We start from the raw sequence: 24,786 nt of genomic DNA on the forward strand, positions 1-24,786 counted from the left end.
TGGATGAAGTCACTAAATATAATGCAATCAATGTCTTGTTTTCTATATCCTGAGTCATTGCTCAGTTAGAATTGATATTTAAATCTTAATTATAATCACTTGAATCCAACTGAATGCATTTCTTTTATTACTTTTCCACTGACTGCCAAACCAGCAAACCTTGAGGCATTTAACAGTGAGGACTTTTAAAAAAGCCCTATATTGTATACATGTAGCTGCTTTAGGGGAGGGGAGTGGTAAAGTTTCAAATTTGGTTAAGAATATGTAACACAATAATTATAATGATAATAATAATAATAATTCATTTTTTCCATCCTTTATTGCAACTGCATCTGACCTTGCGTAATTAGTGAAACATACCAGAAGAGCCTTTTTGTTAATGCAAGGCTTCAGTGGTGCACAGTTATGATATGAAAATAATTTTCTCTTGTGTGAGGCATCAGTCAATTTAGGAGTTACCAAGTGTAAAATTTCAAGTCAATATGGTCCACAAACTACTCATTTTGCAGAGGGTGGGGCTGGGAGGGGTGGAGGGGTCGAAATTATAAGGTTTGTGTACCGTTTTCACTCTTTGCACCCTGAGCACTCATACTCGCACACTTCAGATGGATGTTCATCACAACAGCGTCAAAAAATAATCAAGCCTATAACTAAGACGTGCAAAGCTTCCAAGGTTAATATAAATTTACCGCTATAAGCAGTGAAAAGGCCATACAGAGTTTACTTGTAGCTTCTTTAAAGGTACAACTTCCTATAGCGTTTAACAAGATTATCAAGTTTTCAAACACGTATTTTTAATATGATTGATACAAATTGCTTCATTAAGTCGAAATAAGCTTAATTTCAAGAATAAATAAGTGGATTACTGCACTTGTGACAAATTTTGTGGTCCACAAAAAAAGTACTTGGTTCAATTACGCAGTTCACCGAAAGGTTAATGTTGTTTACCTGCTGGGACTTTTTTTTAACATTGAATACATTTTCAAGACCTGTACTCGATGAGGTGCACTTCTTACGATTGTGCTGCAATCCAGCGAGTCCTTCGGAAAAACATGTCACCGAGAGCAGAGCTTGTAAGACACTATTCAGAAGCAAGTACTTACTAGGTTTGAAATTCCCTTTGGTTCCATTTGACTGTGAGTAGTGTTTAGAATTCACGAAGAAAGCGTATTTTAGCCAAAGGCAGAAGATTCGTACTTGAACGGAGCGCAGCGAGATAAGGTAACATTCTTTCCCACGAAAATTACAATAAAAATAAGGTTAATCGATAACTTCCCATTTGTTTTTTCTCGCGCAAGTAACAAAAATGTTCCCTTCCCTGTCCCCCTCCAACCGCACTTCAACCAGTCGGGGGAGGTGAGTGTGGAATTGAAAAATATCATCAGAAGGCCTGGTTACCTAATTGAGTCTGGTTTCGTGGAAACCAGACTCAATTAGGTAACCAGGTCTGCGCGTCAAATCAGCAGGCTCGCGGCGGGAAAAAAAACAAAGGATTTAACCGCAAGATACTCCTCCAGGAAGTGACGCAACAAAGATTTCTGCCAAAGTCACGCCCACTTGCGCGCCATGGGCAAAAAGTGTTCTAAATCGAGCGGCCGTCAACGAGATCGCCTTTCCTATTCGTCCAGCACTTGGGAAAACCCCTAACGATGGACATCCGTAGTATATATTTGTGTATGAATGTGCAAAGGGGAGCTGTCAATAGTCAGGCCCGAGGGAAAGTCAGGAGGTTCGCGTATTCCCATTTTCATAGTAAGTCTTCTTCGTTCGATTGAAGAAGCAGTATTGAGGCTGTCATCGTTCTTCGAACTTCATTTAGTATAAAGGAATCGTGGGCTACGAGTAAGAACTTCAATGTGAGATGCCCGGTTTTCGTGTAAGTTCTTCTGACAAGGACAAGCTCGATGACAAGTTCTGCTGTGGACTGTGTGAATTGGTGCTGAGAGAACCGATTCAAACTTCATGTGGACATATGTATTGCTACTCATGTTGTTTTGTGTAAGTAACCATGTGTCAGCTCGTGTTATTTCAGACTTATGATTTCGATGAAATCGAAGTTTTCGAACTCGCACGAAACGAAGGATTAGTAGGGTCTCCATCGAGTTTCGATTGGAAGTGAAAATTTTCTAGATAGTTATTTTTGTGCCATCCCTATTTGAATCATGCACACAAGTGCTCCCTCTTAAAAATACCACATTGTTATTATTGCGTTTAACATTAGTCTAGAGGTAAAATCGTAGATATCTTAAAAAAACTCAGTTTTAAAAATCTTATCTAACAACCGCACCAAGAGGACTTTTAATTTGGCCACTAAACATTCTGCTGGTGTAGAGAGTTTATTTACACACATATACTAGCCTTGTCATGTCTGGTTTTTAAGTTGCTGACTGAATTACATGTATTCCTTTATGGAGAATTGTTAAATGCAAGCAGTAAATTGGCTCTTGATATCATATTATAATTTATCTTCCTTGGACTTGAAAATCTTTGAAAGCCTTGAAGCAAGGTTTAAAATTGCCAGTGTGGGTAAAAAGTACATTTCTAGGAAATAGCTAATAACAAATGCGCTCCCCTCCAACTTTTGGCTTCATACACCGAATGCATGGCGGACCACTCGGACGGCCCGGAACTAATAGCGTGGAAGCGAGGCTAGTCAGTTTGTTTTGACTACGCGTCCTTTTGACTTTGTGTTGTTGTGTAATCATTTCGCGATGCCTTCGTTCTGCTGCGTACCCAACCGCAATCAGAAAGGTTACACATCGTTATTAGGAGAAAAGGTTTCTTTCTTTAACTTTCCTAAAGCGCCTCTGATAAGAAAACAGTGGATACACGCAATCCGTCGAGAGGAAGGCAAGGCCTTCGTCATAACAGAGCGTACGAAAGTCTGTTCACTACATTTCAGGTCAGAAGACCTTAGGAAGTCTATCAACGGACGGATTTATATCAAGGAAGGCGGTGTTCCTTCAAAATTTGACTGGTCAGGACGTTCTCCGAAAAAAAGAAAGGCCCCGACTGAACGGCAACCGCTGCCTGCGAAGAAACAACTGCTCGCCGAAGACAACTCTCATCGCTCTGATCAGTCTGCGTCTGTAAACAGTGAAGCCCAAGAAACCGTCGAGATGTCCGCCTGTGAGCCAAGTACAAGCTTCGAAGATGACACATGTAAAACCCCAGATTTAGAAAGACAAATCGCCGAGCAAAGCACAAAGATCGGCGAACTAGAAGAGAAATTAAAGCAGGCAGAAAGTGAAATAAACAACCTTCGTCGCGAAAACATAGAATTTAATGAGAAATTGGCAGAGTGCGTACGCCACCAGAAGGAAATATCTTCGCGTTTATTTTGTGTGGATCGTTTCACGACGGACGGAGACATTTCTTTTTACACTGGTCTGTCCAGTTATGCGACTTTTATGGCCATTTTCGAGTATTTAAATCCTGGAGACAACTGTGCAAACATTCGCCCCAGAGGCAGTGTGATAGATGTCCCTGAAGACTTTTATAATTCAGACTCTGAAGATGAGGGAAATGTTCAGGCTGCAAAGAAAGGACGTCGCCGAAAGCTCAAGCCACTAGATGAATTTTTCATTGTGCTTTGTCGTCTGAGAAGAGGGTTCTCAGAAAAACATTCCTTCATCTTTATGGTGTGGCTCAGTCTACTGTGAGTCGAATTTTTGTAACATGGATAAATTACATGTACTTGAAATTTGGCCAGATATGCATTTGGCCATCAAAGGAGGTTGTGCAGGCAACCATGCCAACTGATTTCAAAGAGAAATTCCCAACTACGAGAGTCATCATAGACTGTACGGAGGTGCGCTGTAAGATGCTCAGCAGTTTGCTGCTCAATTCTGAGTTATTCAGCTCCTATAAAAATCATGTACCACTCAAAGGACTAGTGGGCATATCCCCAAGTGGTGCAATTACCTTCATTAGCCAGCTTTACGCTGGAAGTATCTCAGATCGGGAAATTGTTATTCGAAGTGGCTTTTTGTCACAGAAATTTGAGAATGGTGACACTGTTATGGCCGACAAAGGATTTCAAATCGCAGACATTTTTCCACTTGGAGTGAAACTGAATATTCCGCCTTTCCTCGGGGCAAACACTCAATGTCTGCTGAAGATGTTGTTCAAACACAACAAATTGCTGGGTTAAGAATCCATGTGGAGAGAGCAATTAACAAGATAAAGAACTTCCTTATCTGGAAGGGAGAAATACCATTATGTTTATTCTCTGTTGTTAACCAGATGTGGAGTATGTGTGCCTTTTTGTGCAATACACAAGATCCACTAATTTCGGAATAGTTTGTATCATTCCAGGGAAGGGGGGAAGGGGCTGCGATATGAAACAGACAGGGATGCTTTTCATATTGTTAATTTAGCGGTTTTAACTTCAGATTTTGGGCCTTGCCTAGGAAGTTCAGGGGAAAATACTATTTTTTATGCCTGCCAAGGCCTTGTTTGGATTTGGGTGTTTTTGATCACAGAAGCTTAAGCCACTCCCAGATTGGTCTCCTTCAGGGATTTCATTCAAAATTTTCAATAAGCATTCCATCTGTTTCATATGGGAGTCCTATCCCATATCCTGTATCATTTTCATTAATCTTCTCGCACTTAAGAAGGACATCAAGAACTGGTTGAATTATTTAAGGCTCCCTTGTTGCCTGTGAAAGAAAATGATTAAAATAATATGACTTTAATGTTCCTTTTAAGGTTTTCCAATATTCATCATTAAAGGGGATACGTTCAATGCTCATACCCTTACTTGTGTCAACCACAAAGTCACACCATCTTGCGCCTGTAACTCCCAACAGTCCCTGCACTTGGGTATAGTACTTGTGATTTTGCTTGAGTTTCAGTTCACCATTTTGATTTTCCAGAAAAAAATTGCTATCAGAACAAGCATCCAGGGGTGTAACCAGAAATTTTGTTTCAGGACACTTGACCTCTGACCCTTTATCGTCCTCTGTCAAAGCACTCGCAGCCATAACGTGACGATCAAAACAAACAGGGAAAAAGCAGGCTGAGGACTGACTAGCCTCACTTCCACGCTACTAGTCCCGGGCCGTCCAAGTGGTCCGCCATATTTGCATTTGGTGTATAGCTCAGTAGTGGTAGTAGTGTCAAACTAATATCTGGGAGGCATGGGTTCAGATCCCATGGAAGCCTGAAATTTGAACATGGCTGTGTTGATATTCAATCTGCTTGTCAAATGAAATGTATTTAATCCCAAATTATATCATACAAATAATGCAGCCTTTTCTTTTCTTTTCTTTTTTTTCCAATCAAGTCTGAGTACCAAAAATTGCATTTTCATGAGCCCCATCAGCTTAGAGATTAGCTTAAAGAACCTGAAGACCAGTTAGCAATTAGTATGATTATAATTCTTTCCTATTAATTTTTTTTATGAGATTATTATATGGTGTTACTGAAATATTGCTTTTTGTTTGGTTTCTTGTTATCTTTTTTTTTATATTTCTGTTTTGATTTATTTATTTTCTGAACAGATCTACAACAAATGTGCATTGTGTAAAAGATGGAACAGTCATTCGAGAGGTATCAATCATTTTTTTTCAGATATGAAATTATGTTATACATTGACCTTACCATGAAAACTCTGATTGATCAAGAGAATAAAGTCAATATACAATTAAGTGACATGGTGACTTAACATTAATAACCCAATGTCTGCAGCAGATATTGGGTTATATAAAAGTGATTGATATAAAAGTGGGAAAAGGAAATGGGGAATAAAGAATGAAGAATGGGGAATGGGAAAATGAAATGGGAAATAAAAAATGGGAAATTGTTTTTAATTTTTTTTTTCTATTTATAATGCAGAGCATGTATTTTTCAACAGTCATTATTGATATCCATGTCCTCTTTCAAAAACATTCAGGGGTAAATTTAAGAAATGCAATAAATTGATGATAAGGAAAGAAGTTACCCTGTCTTGTTTTGTTGTCACTATCTGAAGCTTAACAAGTAATGAAAATGATTTTTATAATAATTTCGATTAATTTTTCAGAGGAGGGAATGATTTTAATTAAAATTATTTAGGTGTTTGTCCACCCTCTAAGAATGAGATTACTTATCTTTGTGGGAAGTTCAGGAGTCTGATGTATCATGTGCTATTAATATTTATGCAAATTACTACTGGCAACCTTTTAAATTCATTATCAGCTCCGCCGGTCTTAAGGTTGTGCAATTATTCCTAGATATGATTTTTCGGTTTTGCTGTAGCCACTAGCTGAAAAACTGGGGCGATTAGTCAAGAAAACCTCTATTAGGGTTGGGTCACACTAAAGTGAATAAGAATATTTTCGAATTTTTTCACAAATCAAAAACTAGCAAAATTTTTGCTCTTTCCAAGTTTTGGTGGCAGTTGCATCAAACTAGTATTCTAAAACTTCAATGATTGAATCATATGTCAATCACAGACTCATCTTGCTCCAAAAAATAACATAATAAAATCTTGCTGGAATTGCTATGGAGGAAAGGATCCTTTTTTCTGCTGATCTTTAGTGTTTTGGTAGACACTTACACTACTTGTGCTGGCTTCAGGACTTGCTACAGAAGGAGATTGAATTTCCTGTGGAAACTATACGTTTTCCAAATTACTGCCAGTTTTACTCAACCCAGGATGAGTCACAGACATTTGAACTGAAGCAGCACTCATATTCCTTTTAGTTGAAAGAAAAAGGGTCAGATAGATGAGGAAAATCCTATCATCACATGCCAAACTTGACTAGTGGACTAACTACATTTTTTCCGAATGAAATTTTATCCTCAGGGCACATCTTGCATATCATGACAGCTAATGATTAAAGAAAACATGAATGCTTGTTTAGCTGAAATTTGGAAGCTTCTGTGGTAGGACATTGGGTCCTTTGAAGATTGGCAAAAAAATTGGTGACTTGCAAAAATTTGGCAAGTTTTTCTAAATGAATGTTTTTGAAAAAGAAAAAAAAAGCATGGATATTGATTATCACCACTTAATAAAAGAGAAAAAACCACATAACAAACAATAAATCTTAAAGAAAATTATTCTCCCATTTTCAATTTCTCATTCCCCATTCCCGCTCTAAGTAACATCTCAACATCCCAGGTATTGAATTACCATGTGAAGTTCAAAGTCTGCCTAGTTTCCAAGCCCCTGGCCTTGCCTGTTTATAGGTATTCTCAAACTTTTGAAAACTCTAAGAGAGTTGCTGTCTTTTGAAAATTGTTGAAAAAAATGAATCATAAAACAATTACTGAATTCAGTTTTTTTCTATGTCATGAATTAGTAAACCTCGCATCTGTTTTATCAGTCTCTGGAGGATAACTCAGACCTAGATATTAATAATTTATGATAGCATGCTCAATCTCATCCAATAATTGCTTATAACAGACTTGTGACATTTTACTTTTAGTTAACACATATGCAAAGTTGCGGAGGTGTTAAAGAGTTGAGGCTGTTACTTAAGTCATAAGTAACCCAAGCATTTTTAACCAAATCAGTTCAGTTATAGGGCTAGCTTAGCTGGTGTTCTTGGCCATTATTGTGGTGGTTCTTAAATGTTTATACATAAACAGGGTACCACCTAAAACTGTTGGTGCATTGTCACACAGTCAAATTTTATTTTGTCTGCTCTAAGTTGTGCCACAAAACCTGGCCTTAAATACTGACACCCTGACCTTGCCCTGTATGAAAGTAACTGGAAATTACAGTTACAGGTGTATTTGTTGGAAACAAAGACAAAAATTAGTTGAGAAGTTGCCTTTTTCAAACAGACGGCTTGAAAAAAAGTGATTTAAGAATAAAAGTAAGCTGCTCCATTTTCTGTGCTCCAAGCTGGTAAATATTTATTATGTGAGCCATACTGATTAAATTGTAGCTGAAATCTCAAAATGTTACATTCTATCTGTCGAGGTTATTATAATAAATTTTTTATTGCAATATTACATGTATCATTTAAACTGCTATTGCAAAAGCTCTAAATTGATGTCAGATGCTTTCTTTAAGTAAGTTATAGTGAAAGTTGCTTTCTTGGTGCAAGTTACACCTAAGAGTTGCTGTTTGCATGCAGAATTGTTTGTATAAGCAAGGGCTGGCTGAAGAACAAAAGAAGCATAAAATGTTTTTCTACACATTTGGGAGTCTGGGTCTGGGTCTAGTGTTGGGGTTTAGTCACATGGTTGGTTGTAATTTACAAGTTTTCTTGTTGCTGATTGCAGTTGCCTGACCTCCCTCCCACCCATCCACCATTCTAGCTGGGTAGTTTTTATTGCCTTAATGTCATGTAGTTATCTCTTTCACTGTTGCATTAAGCCTTTGTAGGCAAGGGGTTTTCATTAAGACAATTTAGGTTGTTTTGTTAGTTAATTTTCTCAAGTTTGTCAATGGCATGTACTCAAGGGAGCATTTTTCCTGTTTATTGATCTGTAATACTATATTGATGCTTTGTGATAAAAAAAGGGTTGCAGCAGGTTGGGCTTGACATTGCTCCCAATTGTGTGTGAGAAATGGCAGTTAATTTCGTCAGATGCAAGATTTAAACACTGTTTTTGAAGGGTAATTTGTAAAATTACTTTTAAACTTCCAAAAGAATGTTTTATTTAGCAGAAAGCAAAACAAGTCTGGAAGGAATCTCTATATTAGCAGCAGCTTGATTTTAGGCCTTGCTTAATGAATTATTTATTAACAGGATGAAACTTTCCACGACAAATGGATAGAGCGTGAAGTTCTTTGTCAGAATGTTGGCTGTACCTATCAGGATGAAGGGTGCACATGGAGAGGAATGATACGCCATCTAGAGGTAATGTTTCTTGTGTCCTGTTATGGCCTAAAGTAAAACATTATGTGTCAACTGTTGAACTGATGAATGTCAATCTGACTATAATTTTCTTATTTGAAACTTAGGTGCATTGTGTAAAAAATCCAATATAATAAAAGAAAAGAGTCCAACTTCTTAGTTTTAAATTTGTAATTAAAATTTTAAATGGAAACAAAACAGGGGGCAAATTTGGAATTAAAAAACTAAACAAAAATTCAATTTTGAAAAAGAACAAAATTAGAGCACTTGAAATTAAGTGTCCACACCATTTTCCAATGTCATGTTCAAGTGCTGATTGACTAGATTATCAAATCAAGTGTACGAATGCAAAAGAATACAATTAGGGAGGGAGAGGAAGGGAAGATTGTTGTAAAAAACATCATGTTCATGACAAGTGAAACAAAAAATATACCACGGTGCTGTCCTATTAACTAATGACTGATGTTTTGATGAATATTATAACCATCATCTTCATCTTGTCCTGATAGAAATACGTGCAATAGTTGATTAGCACTTAATTTTGTTAATAATATATTATTATTATCATGATTATTACTTTAGTAAGTATATTTAAGAGTGATTGATTTACTCATAAAATTCATCCAATCACATGTGACAAAGCCCAAGGCACAACACAGGACCTTTGTATCAGAGGCATGCATATGCTTTTACAAATTATTTTGATTAGGCCTGCTCTCATTACTTACCTTTATACATTTATGTAAAGTAATTTATTAATAATTGTTTTAAACAGGATCATGAAAATAGGGAATGCAAGTTTTTGGTACTCCCTTGTGTGTATGATGCTTGTCGCGTGCTGGTTAGAAGAGGTGAACTTGCTGAACATCTAGAAAAGAATTGCATTTTCAGACCAGAGAAATGCCGATTTTGTGATGAAGTTTTTGATTACTGCAGAATGAAGGTACTGCATGTCATTTATTGACAGAGATAATCTACAGATCATGGAGCAAATGATAGTTGCTACTTGTATATTAGCTCAGTTAAAGAAGAATAATTGCGCAAAATTGATGATCTTAAAGTAGGGAGTTTTCACCTTGCGCGTGCGGTTGCCTCCCTCACCTTTCTTGAATATTAAATGAGAAATAAAGTGGGACCTTGGATGCTTAAGATTTAATACTTTATGATAAAGTACTGCTTGTGTTTTCTTTATCAAGGGTTTAACACAGTAGATAAGAAATATGTTATGTTGCCAATCAATTGAATGTTGTGGACGCGTTGTCAAGGGCAACCGTGATTAAAACGAGAATTACGGACTAACTGTAATACGTGTATCTATCCTTTGTGTGTTCGTGCCATTTGGATCGTTCCAGAGCGATTCTCTATCCTCTTTATGTTCTAAGCTACACTGGTGGAACATAATTGAAGATTTAGGCGAAGGTGAAGCAGGAGAACTCGTCAGGGGGTTTAAGAAAATACACCTACTAAGAAGGAATATATATATTGAGTCAAAGATAGTTAGAACTGCCCTTTAAGTTACGTGAACACGTGTCACTATTTTGTGATTAGTTTACTGGATAGTGTTTTTCTGCAGCTGCTTCGGTAAGTAGCAGTTGGACTTGAAACCTTTTACCTTGGTTGATTGATGTAACACTAAGCCTTCTTTAAACTCAAACTGCACTCTCGCCTTTAGCCAACTAGACTGTGTAACTTGTAAGAGGTAAGCTAAAGAAAAGCTGGTTATTCTTTTATTTCTTAATATTGTAATCAGGAACATCTTCGCTTGAATCACAATTATCTCCACTGCCAGATGGACAACCTGGGAATTGTTGTAGATAACCTGCATCAGTCAGTGTACCACCTCCAGGATGAACAACGTGGATTACGCGAAGCAGTTCAACAACTACAGGAGCACCTCGATGGTCAGCTGTTGGCAGAAGGATCTCGACGTCCACTCGCAACATTCCAAGATCCTAATGCCCAGGAGAGGACAGTGGCTTCAGCAAATCCGTCAAGTGCAGGTCCTTTCTCTGGAACACCCAGTGAGTGCAATGGTAGAGCTCAGAGCCTTGCTTTTGCACAACGGGTCGCCAGTCTTGAAAAGGAAGCTGCGGACATCAAAATGGTACTTGAATCCATCAAACACACACTGGCACTTACAAATGTTACCCTGGCGGATTTGAAGGATGACGTAAGACAGCAAGATATCTCAAGCCACGATGGCCAGCTTTTATGGAAGATTTCCGGTTTTTCACGTAAACGGAATGATGCAGTTAATGGAGAGGGAGTCTCCGTCGTCAGTCCAAGTTTCTCGACCAGTCGCTACGGTTATAAGATGTGCGTGCGTGTCTATCTGAACGGCGATGGAATGGGTAGAGGAACGCACATCTCTGTCTACTTTGTGATCATGCGCGGTCATTATGACGCCCTTCTCTGCTGGCCATTCAGACAAAAGGTCATCTTCATGTTACTGGATCAGGATGACGTGGAACACGTAATCGACTCCATCAGACCTGATCCGAACAGCTCATCCTTTCAGAGGCCAAGAAGAGAAACAAACATCACCAGTGGGTGTCCAATGTTCTGCTCGCTTGCTGAGCTTAATAATCACGCATATGTCAGGGACGACACCATGTTTATGAAGATTATTGTAGATACTGACGATCTGTAAACTAGGTTAGACCAGCGGGAAACATTTTTAGTGAGAGGTTGCTTTAAAATAATATCGGGATCAATCATGAACTCGGGTGATCAGGGACCAATTTAGACGGGCTTCTTTTTTTAATGATAGACAGCATTTACTCAGATTATGCAGTTACGATGTCATAGTAATAACTACATGGGTTAATTTCGAACAAAAATGATTAACTCTGAAGATAAAAGAGTTCATATTAATATTTTTCTAGTCTTTTAGCTAATGATAATTAGTATTGATCATTGTGGTAGTGAGGTCCTTCTCGCAGTACATGTTTTATTTACAACCATGACGATCGTTTACTTCTTACCATGCTGATAGAGTCAAATACAATTGTGCTGCAACTCGTTGTGTATAATTTCTTTATTATTCGTTATGTGCTTTGACGTTTCTCAGTTTGCGGCTCTGGTTTGGTAAGAAACACGCAAAATAAGTCTACTCTTGCAGGTGATATAAATGGTAAACTATTGTAGAGTGTATGTTAAGCTTAATTTTAACGTAATATTAGAGAAATTTCTGTGAACATGACTTAAACGTGAATAAACGGTCATTTTGGATAGGAATCTTCTGGAAAAATGTACACGCGAGGTTTGACCAACGCTCCATTGGCGTAAATATCTTAGCTTTTTAAGGTTTAAGTAAGTAAAAAGACAAAAAAAAAAAAACGGAACAAAAATATATTATAATCACATATTTCTCGTAGAATACCCTTGCATCCGTATTGAAGTGTGAATATTTTAGCTGTGAGGGGATTTAGACAATTTAGTTTTTGTTTTTTTTTTTAAATAAGGTGTTCTTAAGCGGATGTCAAAGTGTTGTTGCGATTGTAGCGAGCTTGTGATTTTACCACAAATTTTTTGTCTCAATACATCTAAATTCTCTGAATTAGCCCCTTTTGATAGTTAACGCCCATGTGTATTGATTAGAATAGAAAAAAATTATTTACTTTCAAACAATTTCAGCGAATTATATCATTGTTCAGCTTAAAAGTTAACAATACACTGTTTAAGATAGCCAGGTGGAGAAAATAAATTACAGTTTATTGGTTGTACTTTATACTTGACATTCCTTTCTGTTGCAGAGCCACTTAAAATTTGATGATGAATTTTTCAGGAAAGTTCAAGCTGGATCGGTGGTTAATTTGCTTCGAAACTGACTCTTTCTTTTAAATTTCCCTTCCTGCTTTTTCGGCAAAGAGTCGATTCCAGCCTTATTAGACACAGCGCCTCATTTCTGACAACGTTTGCTAGGCAGACTATATTAAAAAAATGTGTTTCTACGGTAGGCATCACCTTAATTCCCTAAGTTTGTTTATGGCGCATTCATTACCCAAATCAATGGGCTTTTTTAAGTAGATTGATTTGTCGAGGTCACTAGAATATTTCACATAGTTATGATCCGCGACACGTGATATCCTTCACTTAGTAACTTGTAATCGACCGCGTAAACGTCAAACTAGAGATGAAAGGAAGAGGGCGTGGCCTGTGTACGATTGTTGGTGTAAAAAGTCTTTTTCTGACAGCAAAAGACGGGCCATCTCTACTCAAAAATACAAACCGTTAATCCCTCAAAATTGCTGCAGTTGGAAGGCTACTCGCAATTTTTTATCGAAGGCGAACGTCTCGTCCAGGAATTGGAGATAAACAGATTGAATGTCACGACTAGCATTCCAATTCCGGTAGGTCTGATTCTTTTGCTAATCTGTTGACTCCAAATTTGAAGGATAATACAATGAGTTGGTCCTTTACTCCAATGCAAAGACTTCCAAGGTAGCCGTCGATTGCGTTTCGTGGCCAAAGGGTGGTGTCGGGCTTTTTTTATTTACGATCCTTTTAATTGTTTTCTGCTTTTTCACCGGTATTTTGCTCTTGCAAAGAAAATTTTTTAAAGTTATTTTCTTGTCTTTGCAAAGGTAATGTTTTAGGTAACGTGAGGACAAAACTCATATAATGGGAGCGACTTTCTCGTATATAAAGGTGACTAACAAACTTGAAAAACCTTAATACACTACGTTTGGGAGATCTTCATACCTGTCTGCTGTGGTTAGACTGACATGGGCAGTTCATATTCTCTACCTTCTTATGGTAAGCCTAGGACAATATTCTGAGTGGCGAAATCCCTGATACTAGTCACCGAAGGGTTATTCGGCTACTCTGAAGCCTTTGCTTGGCCTTAACATGCAACGCACTTTCTCTAAGAATCAACGCTTTGTGAAACGATAGTTGTTTTTTTGGGCATGACATCATAGCCATACTCAAGGCATTGTGGGACGTGGGAGAGCCCCAAACTTTTATGAAGCGATAATATTTTGATCTATAGCGTGATTTCCCGTTATTCACTTTTAGGCGTACAAGGCAACAGTTATATTTTGGAGTATTGTCGAAAGAAGTTTTTCTGGTCCCAGTTAAACTCTCGTGTATGCCTACGACATTGACAGAGGATAGTGTGAGTTGTTCCCGGCCGGTTAAGTGCACCAAGTGTAGGTATACTTGACTCTGTTTGTTGCTACTCGAGTTTAGCATAATCGTAAATAAGGTCCTCTTTCTATTCAGTATCAGCAGGCAATATGTGTATGTAAATCAACTGCCATGTTCTCACAAATACCAGTTCGCGAGACAGAACTCACTTCGAGTCGAGATCTGTTGGAGCCAACAAATGCAGGCACAAGGAAGTTACGTCATTTGCTTTACGGAACTGAACATAAACGAAGCACATATCGTGCAACTTTCGCAAACCTTCATCTTCAACTAGATTACTACCATCACTTTAATACAATACATATGTTTACTGTGGAATCAATACATCAGATCAAAAGTGATCGATGAGGAATCCATAGAAAAGCGGAAAAGATTACCTTCTAAAGTTATCATGAAAAAAAAACCGACAGAAAAACACAGACAAATTTAATTCAATCATCGCAACAGAGAATTGTCGAAAATTTAGGAAATAACCTTCCAGAATAATGAATTGAATAACGAATAAAGCACCCAAAACCGTTTTCCTCGAAGAGCATTTCTCGGTAATTCGAACACCACTCGTATTCGAACTTCCGTTTCTCGCATTGTTTTGCGCGTCTCTAGGCAGTTTGCAAGGTAGCATACCCCTTTAGGATTTGAATGAAAAAATTAATTCATGTACAACAGACGTAAGACTGACAGCTTGGCGTAATCTTCATCGTTCCGATCATTTTCTTTAATGCAATATATTGGGATGACTTCAAGCAACGTGTCCTACTCAGACAACTGAGAAATAATGTTACAAACTAATTCGTGTCTAATTTCCAAAATCTCTGTTTTGCTTGTATCCATTCTCGATACCTAGTTTAGGCTGTCACTAAAAAGGACTTTGTCAGTCAAAAACTTGATTTGTACTCCAGATGTGTTGGTTTATTTTGCTGTGATTTTTTTATATATTGCATTGTCTTTTTAAGGTGATTGCAAACGTTTTCACGCAAACTGAAATATCTTTAATTAACTGGTAACAGGACTTCATGATTGCATGACTTGTGATTGACAAATCATTTGACTCCTGACTTGGGGACTGGTCATTAAATATGTGGAGGGAGGAGAAGGGAAAAAATAAGGGGTGGGGACAAGGCTATTTCAGATTTGTTGGAGGGTGGGCAGGCGAAACTTTTTATGGAGAAGTTTAGGGTGGGCAACAGTTTGCAGTATACTTTAAGAGTGGTCCAAAATAGTAAAATAGTAAAAAAGTAGAGTGCAACAATGTATGTGAAACAGTTCTGTTGTTATGCAAAGTAATCATCTCACTGCCTATATGTGACATGAATTTTATTAAGTACTAGGTATGTAAGAGAAGATATGAGGTGACCGGGGGTCATAACATAGGTAATAAGGGGGAGGGTTGATTTACATGGTCTGGAGGGAGAGGGGCTTATAGAAATTTTGATCTTTCCACAACTTTTTTTCCCATACATTAATAATGACTGGTCCCTTAATTAGTCATTAGCAAACTTGTACAGCTAGATTGGACAATGCCTCAACTATACACAAAGAATGTAAAATTGTGCATAAATTGTCTTCAATCTGCAAAAATATCTTAATTCTGCAGCAAATAATCTGGCAAACTACCAATGATTGAAACTCTTTAAGAGAAGTAAGCAAGGGCAACTGTAAGGGTAGGCCTTTATGATGGTTTATTAATTTCTTTTTTCAGTTCACTTTTACATAATTTTAATTACCTTAAAAATAATTACCTTGTCATATTACATGATGTTAGATTTAATTGGAACCCATTATTAATAGTTAACATTGTGCTGTAACATATACTTACAAATATGGCTATTATAACTTTCAATTTGTAATTGGTTTGTCAAAAAACAAAATAATAGTAAAAGTAACACTTATTAACAATAAAAAATAATTGTACCACAGTTACTTGCATTGATGCCCTGTGTATGTTTGTATGTTATGTTTCTATCTGAGTGAATGCCCCACTTCCTGATCAAAAAACATTGCATTATTAAAACTAAACAAACAATTGACATTATGCCAACAGAATGACTTCTTGAAAGATTTTTATATCATCATATTTATTATTCTATGATGATGATTGTTTTTTTAACCCTGGGAAAGTAATTATGGATAAAATATGTGTTATACCTAAGACATATTACCTATACCCTGTTGTCTTGTGTCTATAGTCTGATCTCTCATCACCTAAAGGGCTTTTATTGCAAAACGTTCACTTTGATATGATCTTTCAGTTTTTGCAAATTTGGTTATAAACTTAGGAAGTGTATTACAGATGTCTGCTCTTACTGATGATTCTTATTAGGCTCCTTGATTTTCCTTTGACCTGACTGGTAGAGTGGCCAAAATGATCTGCCTTTGCAACTTATTTAGAATAAATGTTAACTATGATTAAACAGGGTGATTGTGCAGGGGGTTGTTTTAGCATTTAGACCCATGACTACCTCATGTACAAGTGAGTCTCAGCTGCCATTGATGATGGTACACACTCTCTGAGATTCTTTAAAAAAAGTCAGTGGGGAAGGTGCAGAGTCATAACAACTATCTTTTAACTTGGAACCCAGGGTTGAGAGGAAAGACTACCCTTGCTGCAATAAATATTTATTTGCTCTTTTTATATCATGAACTCTACATCCAGTTTCAATCTTTCATCCTAAAGAAATTTGAGAGATGTTTTGTTTGCCCATAGAGTCGCCCAAGATATTTTTGATCTGGCCTGTTTGCACTGGAGCTCCATGAGGTGTTAAAACTCTTTGCATAATGGAAGAAATATGTGCACTTTACGCTTTGACTTCAAATTTTACAAGAGGGGAATCTCTTGAGGAAATAAAGGTGAGAGTTGGCATTTCTAAATGTTTACCAAAAGCTTATTATAATTCCTCTAACATCAGGTGTGTGTGACTGCATGGTTGATTTAGGATTTGTGATGCAATTATTTCATAATCTGCTCACCCCTTCATCTACCAAGCAGTGCAGTGTCTAATTGCCTGGCTTCCTTCAATTGAAGCAAACTAACAAAATTAATAACCAAATTGAGTGACATCTGGTCCAGACCTGTCAAATCTCATTGAACCTCGCCAATTACCACTTAACTAACAAATTCAGCCTAGGCAACCCAGATTACCAACCTTAAATTACCTGAACTTCATCATCACTATTAAAACTTTTCCCAAACCTCAGCATTATCATGTGATAGTCATTATAATGTTGGTGACAGTGGCATTTAATATATGAAACCTCATCAACTGATCACCAACCACATCTATCTCACAACCTCAGAACCTCTCAACCTCATCAACCCTATCAATATCAGCAACCTTAATATGACCTCACCAAGATCACAAAGCTCACCTTTTCATTATTTCATTAAACTGTGTCTATTATCAACATTATCAAACTGTAGTGAACTTCACCAACATAATTAAACTAATGACTATAGACTCTACCAACTTCACCTTTACCACACAAACTTTTTATCCTTACATTAATTTAATCCATCCCAGGAACAATATCAACCTCACAAACATTACTATGACTAGAGTTACTGTGTTACTGTAAATACCTGTAATATGTGATTTACTTGTTGATTTTTCTATTTTTGTTTGTTTATCAATTAATTTACAGTAAAATGAATAAATAAATGTTCATTGTGCAGTTTCTCTATATTTGTAACAAGATTGAAAAAGTGTTATTTGTTGATTTTGCATGGTGAATTCTGGGTGAAGACTAGACTTATTCTTTTCTTTTGTAGGGCCTGACTGAAGAAAAATACCCTGCACAAGATGACAACTATGACATTTTAACTGCCGGTTCTAACAACAAAGAGGTGTGAAAAAGTGTCGTATGTTTTGATTAATCAATCAATAAAGGGAGGTCTTTATTAATGGTTTTTAATGCATCAATTAATTCAAAGTTTAATATCCCCTTCCTGGGCATTTAAACTTTTGGAAATTCTCACCCACCCACCCCCCCCCCCGGAAAAAATTGTCTTAAAATGCCCGACCTACCTTTTTTTTTTTTTTTTGTAAAAGGCAAATTCAGCGACCGTGACTTTATACATCAAGCTTAAAGCCCAGACCTTGTGGACAATTTTTAGCCATTTGCACACAGAAGTAAATTCTTTACCCCTGACACCTCCATATTTAAAGATGTAGCACTTGAAGAAAGATGTTTTTTCATCTTGTCACGAGCGTGGGACAAAGAAAAAATTCTGAGTCCCCATGAGTCTTCTCTCAAAGAATTTCTGTGTCCAAAAAAAGAAACGGCTGAACTGGAGTGATTACATCGGAAGTGGATTTTGTCTGTGTGCTTTTTAGCAGTAACGGAATTTTAGAATAATGTGAACTTCTAAAGTTTTAAATCCAAGCACGAGTTAGCGCTGGTGTGACACGGATTTTTTTTGTTGTTGTTAATGGTTTCTTTTTTTGTTTGGTTAATTGTTTGTAGAAACGGTGGTGTAATTTTTGCCAAAGAGTGCCAAACCCAGTTCAGTCACAAACTTACTTGATGTGGCGGAAACCTTCCAACTGATTTAGTTTAATACTTCAATCTTTTTCGTCGTGTTCATTGATTCACTGTTGTAAAAACACGAACACACACCTTCCCTCTTGAACGACGCATGTCATTTATGTAATTTTTTAATTGTAGGAAACTAAAGATGACAACTTAAGATCTCTTAAAAACAGTCATCTTGAGGGGACAAGTCTACAGACAGAGCCAACCGAGGATGAGAAGGATCTTGATCAACGTGAAAATGCATCGAAACAATTTAATGAGGTAAATATTTATGACACTATAATTTTGGGTGTCCTGCTATTCTTGTGCCTGGCTCTAATTATATTATATGCTTAGGAAAGAACTGATTACGATTGGTTGTTTGATCTCACTTATTTTAGATTCATTTACCCACAGAGGCTAAGAGCCCACTTGATTAAGACGTCTTCAAATCACCGTCAGACACTTTTCAGTGTTTCATAACTGTTGTACCTAGCTAAGTTTATTTTTACCAACATTTAATGCTGCAAACTCTGATTTAATCCTTTACACCCTAACATCAGTATGCATATTCTCCATACTGTTCTCTACACATTTCCTTGGTTCTAACAAGGAGAATTTGTAAAACCATCAAGAGCTTCGTTAGTTACTGATCATTTCCTTTATTCTCTTGACTTAAACATTTGATTCAAGGGATAGATTGAAAAGAGAAATTAGAACCTTGTCACTCTTAGGGACTAAAGGGTTAAGCCGATGAGATAACATTGTTAAACTAAGAAGGTGCGAAAAGGGGTTTTTAATAAGCGCCTAATAGCGATAAATTTTGATTCTTTGGTAAGTATGTGAAGCACCGGCTCTAGATTTCTATTCTACATCGCACTTATCGAGTTGGCACTTTTATTTTACCTTTGAAGAAAGGATTCTGATAAGTAAAATTTGAATTTGGATGCACTTCCCACGAAATGAGTCTATCTTCTAAATAGTGTAATGGATGGTTTGCTTTTTAACCTGGCCTTTAACCCCTAAGACTGACCAGCATCTTATTTCTCCTGACAACATCACACCTGAATCAAACATTAGGGCAGCAAGAAAAAAGGAAATGATCATTTACTAAATAAGCTCTTGAACGTTATACAATTTCTCCTTGTCAGCACCTTCAGACCTTACAGCACTTTACTAGTTGCTGAGATGACATGTTGTAATTTCCTTTTCTTTTAGCTTTTTTATAATTAATTACGGGTTTGAAATCAAGAATTTTTGGTACAAAGAAATGGGTATTTTGATCCGTTAGTATATTTCTTTCTACAACCATACAGGTATACATGTATTGCTGCATTTCTCATATTATGTGAAAAAATAATTAGTGGTAATGTTTTAACCGTCATAGATAAAAGAGGGACCTAGTTCTCTTGATGGCAGCCGCACAATTGGTTCATTTATCCAGCGAGCTATCAACCGCTTACAAACAACACTTGGCTTAAGAAAAGGAACAGAAAAAGAGGAAGTCAAAATTAAGAGCACGCCCTCTAGTGTAGTTGCCTCTTCGAAAACCGAAGTCGTCGCTGACACAAGTTTTTCTGAGATACTAACCCGGTTCGAAAGTGATAGTCTTGAGGGAAGGTTCATTATGAAGCTTGAAAGAAGATTTGCTAACCTTGAAAACTTGATACCTCAGTACCACACACGTCATGAAGAAGATGCAATATTCAAGCAGAAGTTGCAGGAGAAAATCCACCTGCTTGAATCGCAACTAGAGGAAGAAGAAGTTTTCAAACAAAAATTGCAGAAGGAGATTGATCAGCTTGCATCACAACTACAAGAAAGGGATCATTACAGACAGAACGATCAGGAGACCACTAAGCAAGCTGCAAAAATGGCCCAACTTCGGAAGACGTCAGAAAACGAAAAAGAGGCGGTGCACCAAGACCATTTGCATGAGCATGCGCAGTTGAAAGAAGTAGATAGCGGTGGCGGGAAAACGGAGAGGAAGGTGGCCAAGGACGGTTATTCACATTTGAAAGAATCGTGTTGTAGTAAGGAGATGGTTGAGGTAACTGCTGCCGAGCTCCAGTCACAGCTGGTAAAAGAAGTGCATCGTCTAAAAGAGAGCATAGGGAAAGAATTACAGGACACAAAGAGGAAAACTGATAGACATCTTGAGACAATAGAGAGGAAGGTAGGCGAGCACGCTTTACAGTTGGGTGAGCTGAATTTTCGTCAAGAGGAGAGAGAGAAGACAATGGCCCAGCTCCATTCAAAAGTGAACGAAAAGGATCATCAAAAGGAGAACAAAGAGCAAGAAATACAGGACGCAAAGGAACTGTTAAAAGAAATTGATAAACGTGTTGAGGGAAACGAGAAGAAGGTGGCCGAATACGCTTTACAGTTGGATAAGATGAGTTCTCGTATGGAGGAGATAGAGAAAACGAATGCCCAGTTTCATTCACAGATGGTAAAAGAAACGAATCATCAACTGGAGAAGATGGAGAAGGAAATACGGGATTTAAAAGAGCTGATGAAAGGAATTTGTCAACGCACCGAGAAAGTGGAAAAGAAACAGGCCGACCAAGGTTCCCACCTGGAAGACATGGGTTCTCGCGTAGAGCGGATGAAAACGGCAATTGATCAGTTCCATTTACAGTTGGAAGAATTGCGAAGATTCCTGGAGGAAAAAATGAGGAATGAAATGCGAGATGTAGTAGATGAAGTCGAGAACCAACGCGTATTCCTCTCCACACATGAAGAGAATATGGCCCTTCTTCGCCGTGCTCTTGGTAACTTTAATCTAATGTTTCGGCGTGATGTCAACAATTTGAATAGGCGAGTTGATACCTTACTCGTAAGTAATGGTCCAGTTGTACCCAATGGGGTTGGATAAGTCCTTCTCGTTTAATGGCTTATTGACGGTTGGTATACCTTCCCGGTGAATACGCTTGAACATTACACAATTCTGCTCAAAACTCTAGAATTTTGCTCGGTAGTTAAAGAAAGCCTGAAATTTACCTCAATAAGACTGAAAAATTTTCACAGGATATGTTTCAGGAAATATTAGTCACATTTGCTTTGTATTGGACTTTCAATTTTTCGTATAGCTGTCATGTATAACATCGATATCACATATAATGATTTTCCGTTACTCTGCGTTAGTCACGCTCGAAAATTTCTCATTCTGTGAGTTAATCTAAGCCAAGTACAGTATGCTTGTAATCTTTCACCTTTGTGAACTCTTGTCTCCATTATAGTGAATGGTGCTGTTCTGTTGGTAGAGTGCACCAATCGAAGGTTGGCACGCATACGTTCTTTGTTTGGCAACGAGCATGTTTAATTGCGGTTGTTGGCGCAGTGCCTTTTGTGTGTACATCAGCTGGCCAAAACTTTCCTAGGGTGAATATATACTTGCATTCTAAGTAAAAAACGACAAGGAGATTTTTTTCCTTTTTTTTCCAGTTTTTTTTTAAGAGTGACTCACCGATTAGTTGCCCAAAATATGGATAGGACACAGACTGCTCTTCAGCTAAAAACATCTGCAATAATATTTTGTACTCTTTTTGATTTTGTTAAGTATAGCCAGGCTAAGCCTGAACAAAGTATTGTTTTAAACAATGAATAGCACTGGAAAAGTCAACTTTTGGCTTGAAAAAGTTGCAATATATTTGATGAGATTGCTCTGTCTTATGTCAGAGTCACAATCAGGCTAAGCCTGCGTGACATGGCGTTTTTTAACCCTTTAACTCCCAGATCAAATTTTTCATTCTCCTTACTGTCAACCATACAATTCCTATAATGTTAGTTCCGAGAATTTAGTATTGGATCAACTGATTATTCCCAATTTGATATTTTTCTCTATTCTTATCACTTAGCTGGTTGATATTGTATTGATATTGTAAGGAGAAATTCTGTCTTGGTCACTTATGGGAGTTAAAGGGTTAACAGTTATTAGAATAAGATAAGCTAAATGACCGAAAGTATTTGTAACAACAGAGAACTTCACAATAAAGTAGCCAAAGTAATCTAGGATTTCAATATAGTTTTGATTTCCTTTGCCCTGTGATTGGTCAAGAGAACACACAACTCTCTCAACCTCTCTCAATACCAAAAAAAAAAAAAGAACATGTACGATTTAGACGTTTTTGTTTTCCCGCCTTTTGGATAGCTTGTTTGTTTCAACTGAGTTTTCATTGGCTAAAAGTCATATTTTTCTTGGTTATGATTGGCTTCCATGATTACTTTGGGTTTGCATTGGTTTCTCAACACTAAATTGATATCTCTTTATTGTTATAAGGTACTTTTTTATGTTAAAGTAGCCATTCGTGTAATTTTTTGTCAGCATAGAACAACAAGACTGAGCCAAGCCTGATGAAATATTGTTTAAAACACTCACTAGAATTATAAATATTAGTCGAACTTCACAGAAAGAAAAAAAAAGAAAAAGTTACACAAATACTTTCAAGAGCTGATGTTATTTTTTACGTAGTTTTTTTTTCCTTTTTGTATTTCTGGTATATAAAACCAGGCAAATATGCTGATTGAAATAATGTATTAGACTTTTGATGATATTCCTATAAGTTCTATGATTAACGGTAAATTTGGGTAAGGATAGCATAATGTATTCTCTTTTAGCCTTTGTAGAGTGCAACTAGGCTTAATAGTGTCTCGCACCATGATTATAATCAATAGTGGCAAGTAGAATATGTTAGAATATGTTTCATTGTCCACCAGGCCAGCTAATTGAAAGTTTGTATGGTACTCTCTTTTCATTTGAAAATTAAATTAAGGTCTCGCAGTTATGATATTATTAGAATGGCGAGGAAACTAGTTAGCTGGATTGATTAATGGGATTTAAAGTGTAACCTAGAATTTTTCAAGTAATTTATTCAGGACGCTATATATTTTTTGAATCCTGAACAAATAGACCTAATAAAGTGTATTGAACATTTGAAGTACTTCGAGTTTGTTGTTATCTTGAAGGGTTTAACATCTCGTTTTTAACAAGCACACGCGGAGATTGTAGAAACTGAGGAGCATGGTAAATTTGAAAAACCATAGTTTTAAACAATTTATTTATTTTAGTGCTCCTTTAAGAATTTTTTCAAAATTTTTTTTAAAGATTCCCTGTTGGACGTCAGGAACGTTACTTTTGAACCAGGGATTTACTGGCTTGGCTCGGGTCATAGGCATAAATTCTTGGTTGGAGAATCTGCCCCTGCAACTGCGAAAAAAAAACCTTTTCTGATAAGGGGGCTGGCTGCCCTGATTTATTGGATATTGAATCAAATTTCACTTTATATAGGGAGAGGTTAACATAACTCGCGGCGCTTTTCTCGTACTCTTGCGCATATGTTTAATCGAAATAGTGCCATCAGATCTACATATGTATAATTACAAAGAAGTTTACTAACTAGCCTACATCCCCTTCCCCTACTCCTGTCGTATCTCATTCCGGTTCTCGTGCCATATACATGAGAACGGGAGCTTTTAGCACAATTAATGAACTGTTAATGAAGATAGCATTTGTTAATGCTTGTCAGAGTAATGTCGATACTATTTGTTTGCTCTGTAAAGGTGAATCCACTTGACCAGAAGCTTAAAATAATGTTGAGATTTACGTACACCCCTCTAGTAGCGACGCTTTTCAGATACTTACAATATTGATACTTGTATAGCTTGTCTTTCCATATTTGGAGTGAATGATTCAGTATCGCTTACATGAAGTGCAAGGCACTTTCTAAATTCGCGTTTTAATAAGTTTCCTTTCCTTCCCAAAGGCGCATTTTAGGCAGATATTTTAATTCTTTCCGATTCCTATCGTATACCATCAATAGTTTTCGAGACCGACGATTTTAACACTATGAAGATCACATAAAGCGGTAGGTCGCTAACTTCATGATCAAGAAATCAATTTATATTTACTCCATGATTCAAAACTGTGGACTTACTTGCTTCACACGAAACTTGTTCTTTTATCTTAATGCCATCGTAATTCAGTCGTATGCTATAAAAGTAGCAAATCTCAATCATTATTGCTGTGGGAGATCATTTTCATGCGATCGTGATGTTCGTGTGGATCGATCTTTGACAGAACTTGATTACCTAGAAGGAAAATTTTCTAAGGAAGTGCAGTCAAAGAGCTTATTAGGTTTTCAAGGGCAAGTACTTATTATTATATTTTGAACTAATACGTTTTACTCCTTTTTAAGTATTCCTATTTACTCCCGGTTTTGCAGACTTACCGGTGGGGCCTTCGAATTTTCAAGAGCACTGAAACCTCATCCTCAGTTGATGCGGCTCCCATGGAGCTATTTTCTGTATTAAAGATCAGGCAGCAATAACA

At 37.1% G+C, this 24,786-nt stretch overlaps 3 protein-coding genes and 1 long non-coding RNA gene across 4 annotated transcripts; 3 read left to right on the plus strand and 1 right to left on the minus strand.

Annotated features, from left to right (window-relative positions):
* The first annotated feature begins 1,464 nt into the window (after positions 1 to 1,464).
* On the plus strand, positions 1,465 to 12,525 carry LOC113676049 (TNF receptor-associated factor 2). The gene is made up of 5 exons (XM_089204864.1): positions 1,465 to 1,998; positions 5,505 to 5,553; positions 8,688 to 8,798; positions 9,571 to 9,738; positions 10,546 to 12,525. The coding sequence occupies exons 1-5, from the start codon at positions 1,862 to 1,864 to the stop codon at positions 11,443 to 11,445; spliced, it is 1,365 nt and encodes a 454-aa protein (XP_089060990.1). The 5' UTR covers positions 1,465 to 1,861; the 3' UTR covers positions 11,446 to 12,525.
* LOC149047187 (uncharacterized) lies at positions 2,688 to 4,709 on the plus strand. The gene has a single exon (XM_089204874.1). The coding sequence runs from the start codon at positions 2,712 to 2,714 to the stop codon at positions 3,660 to 3,662; it is 951 nt and encodes a 316-aa protein (XP_089061000.1). The 5' UTR covers positions 2,688 to 2,711; the 3' UTR covers positions 3,663 to 4,709.
* A 1,210-nt stretch (positions 12,526 to 13,735) lies between the features above and the next one.
* LOC113676051 (uncharacterized) lies at positions 13,736 to 23,395 on the plus strand. Its single transcript, XM_089204790.1, has 5 exons — positions 13,736 to 13,952; positions 16,651 to 16,793; positions 17,713 to 17,787; positions 18,609 to 18,737; positions 19,843 to 23,395. Exons 2-5 carry the CDS (start codon positions 16,722 to 16,724, stop codon positions 21,331 to 21,333), a joined length of 1,767 nt encoding a protein of 588 aa, XP_089060916.1. The 5' UTR covers positions 13,736 to 13,952; positions 16,651 to 16,721; the 3' UTR covers positions 21,334 to 23,395.
* On the minus strand, positions 21,989 to 24,785 carry LOC149047188 (uncharacterized). The gene is made up of 3 exons (XR_016186099.1): positions 24,686 to 24,785; positions 24,392 to 24,447; positions 21,989 to 23,664 (listed from the first exon to the last, which is right to left on the minus strand). It is a non-coding gene; the product is annotated as an uncharacterized LOC149047188 (long non-coding RNA).
* Position 24,786: the final 1 nt, after the last annotated feature.

Source organism: Pocillopora damicornis, chromosome 4 (assembly GCF_964200805.1).
Source record: "Pocillopora damicornis chromosome 4, jaPocDami1.2, whole genome shotgun sequence".
Taxonomy (NCBI): domain Eukaryota; kingdom Metazoa; phylum Cnidaria; class Anthozoa; order Scleractinia; family Pocilloporidae; genus Pocillopora; species Pocillopora damicornis.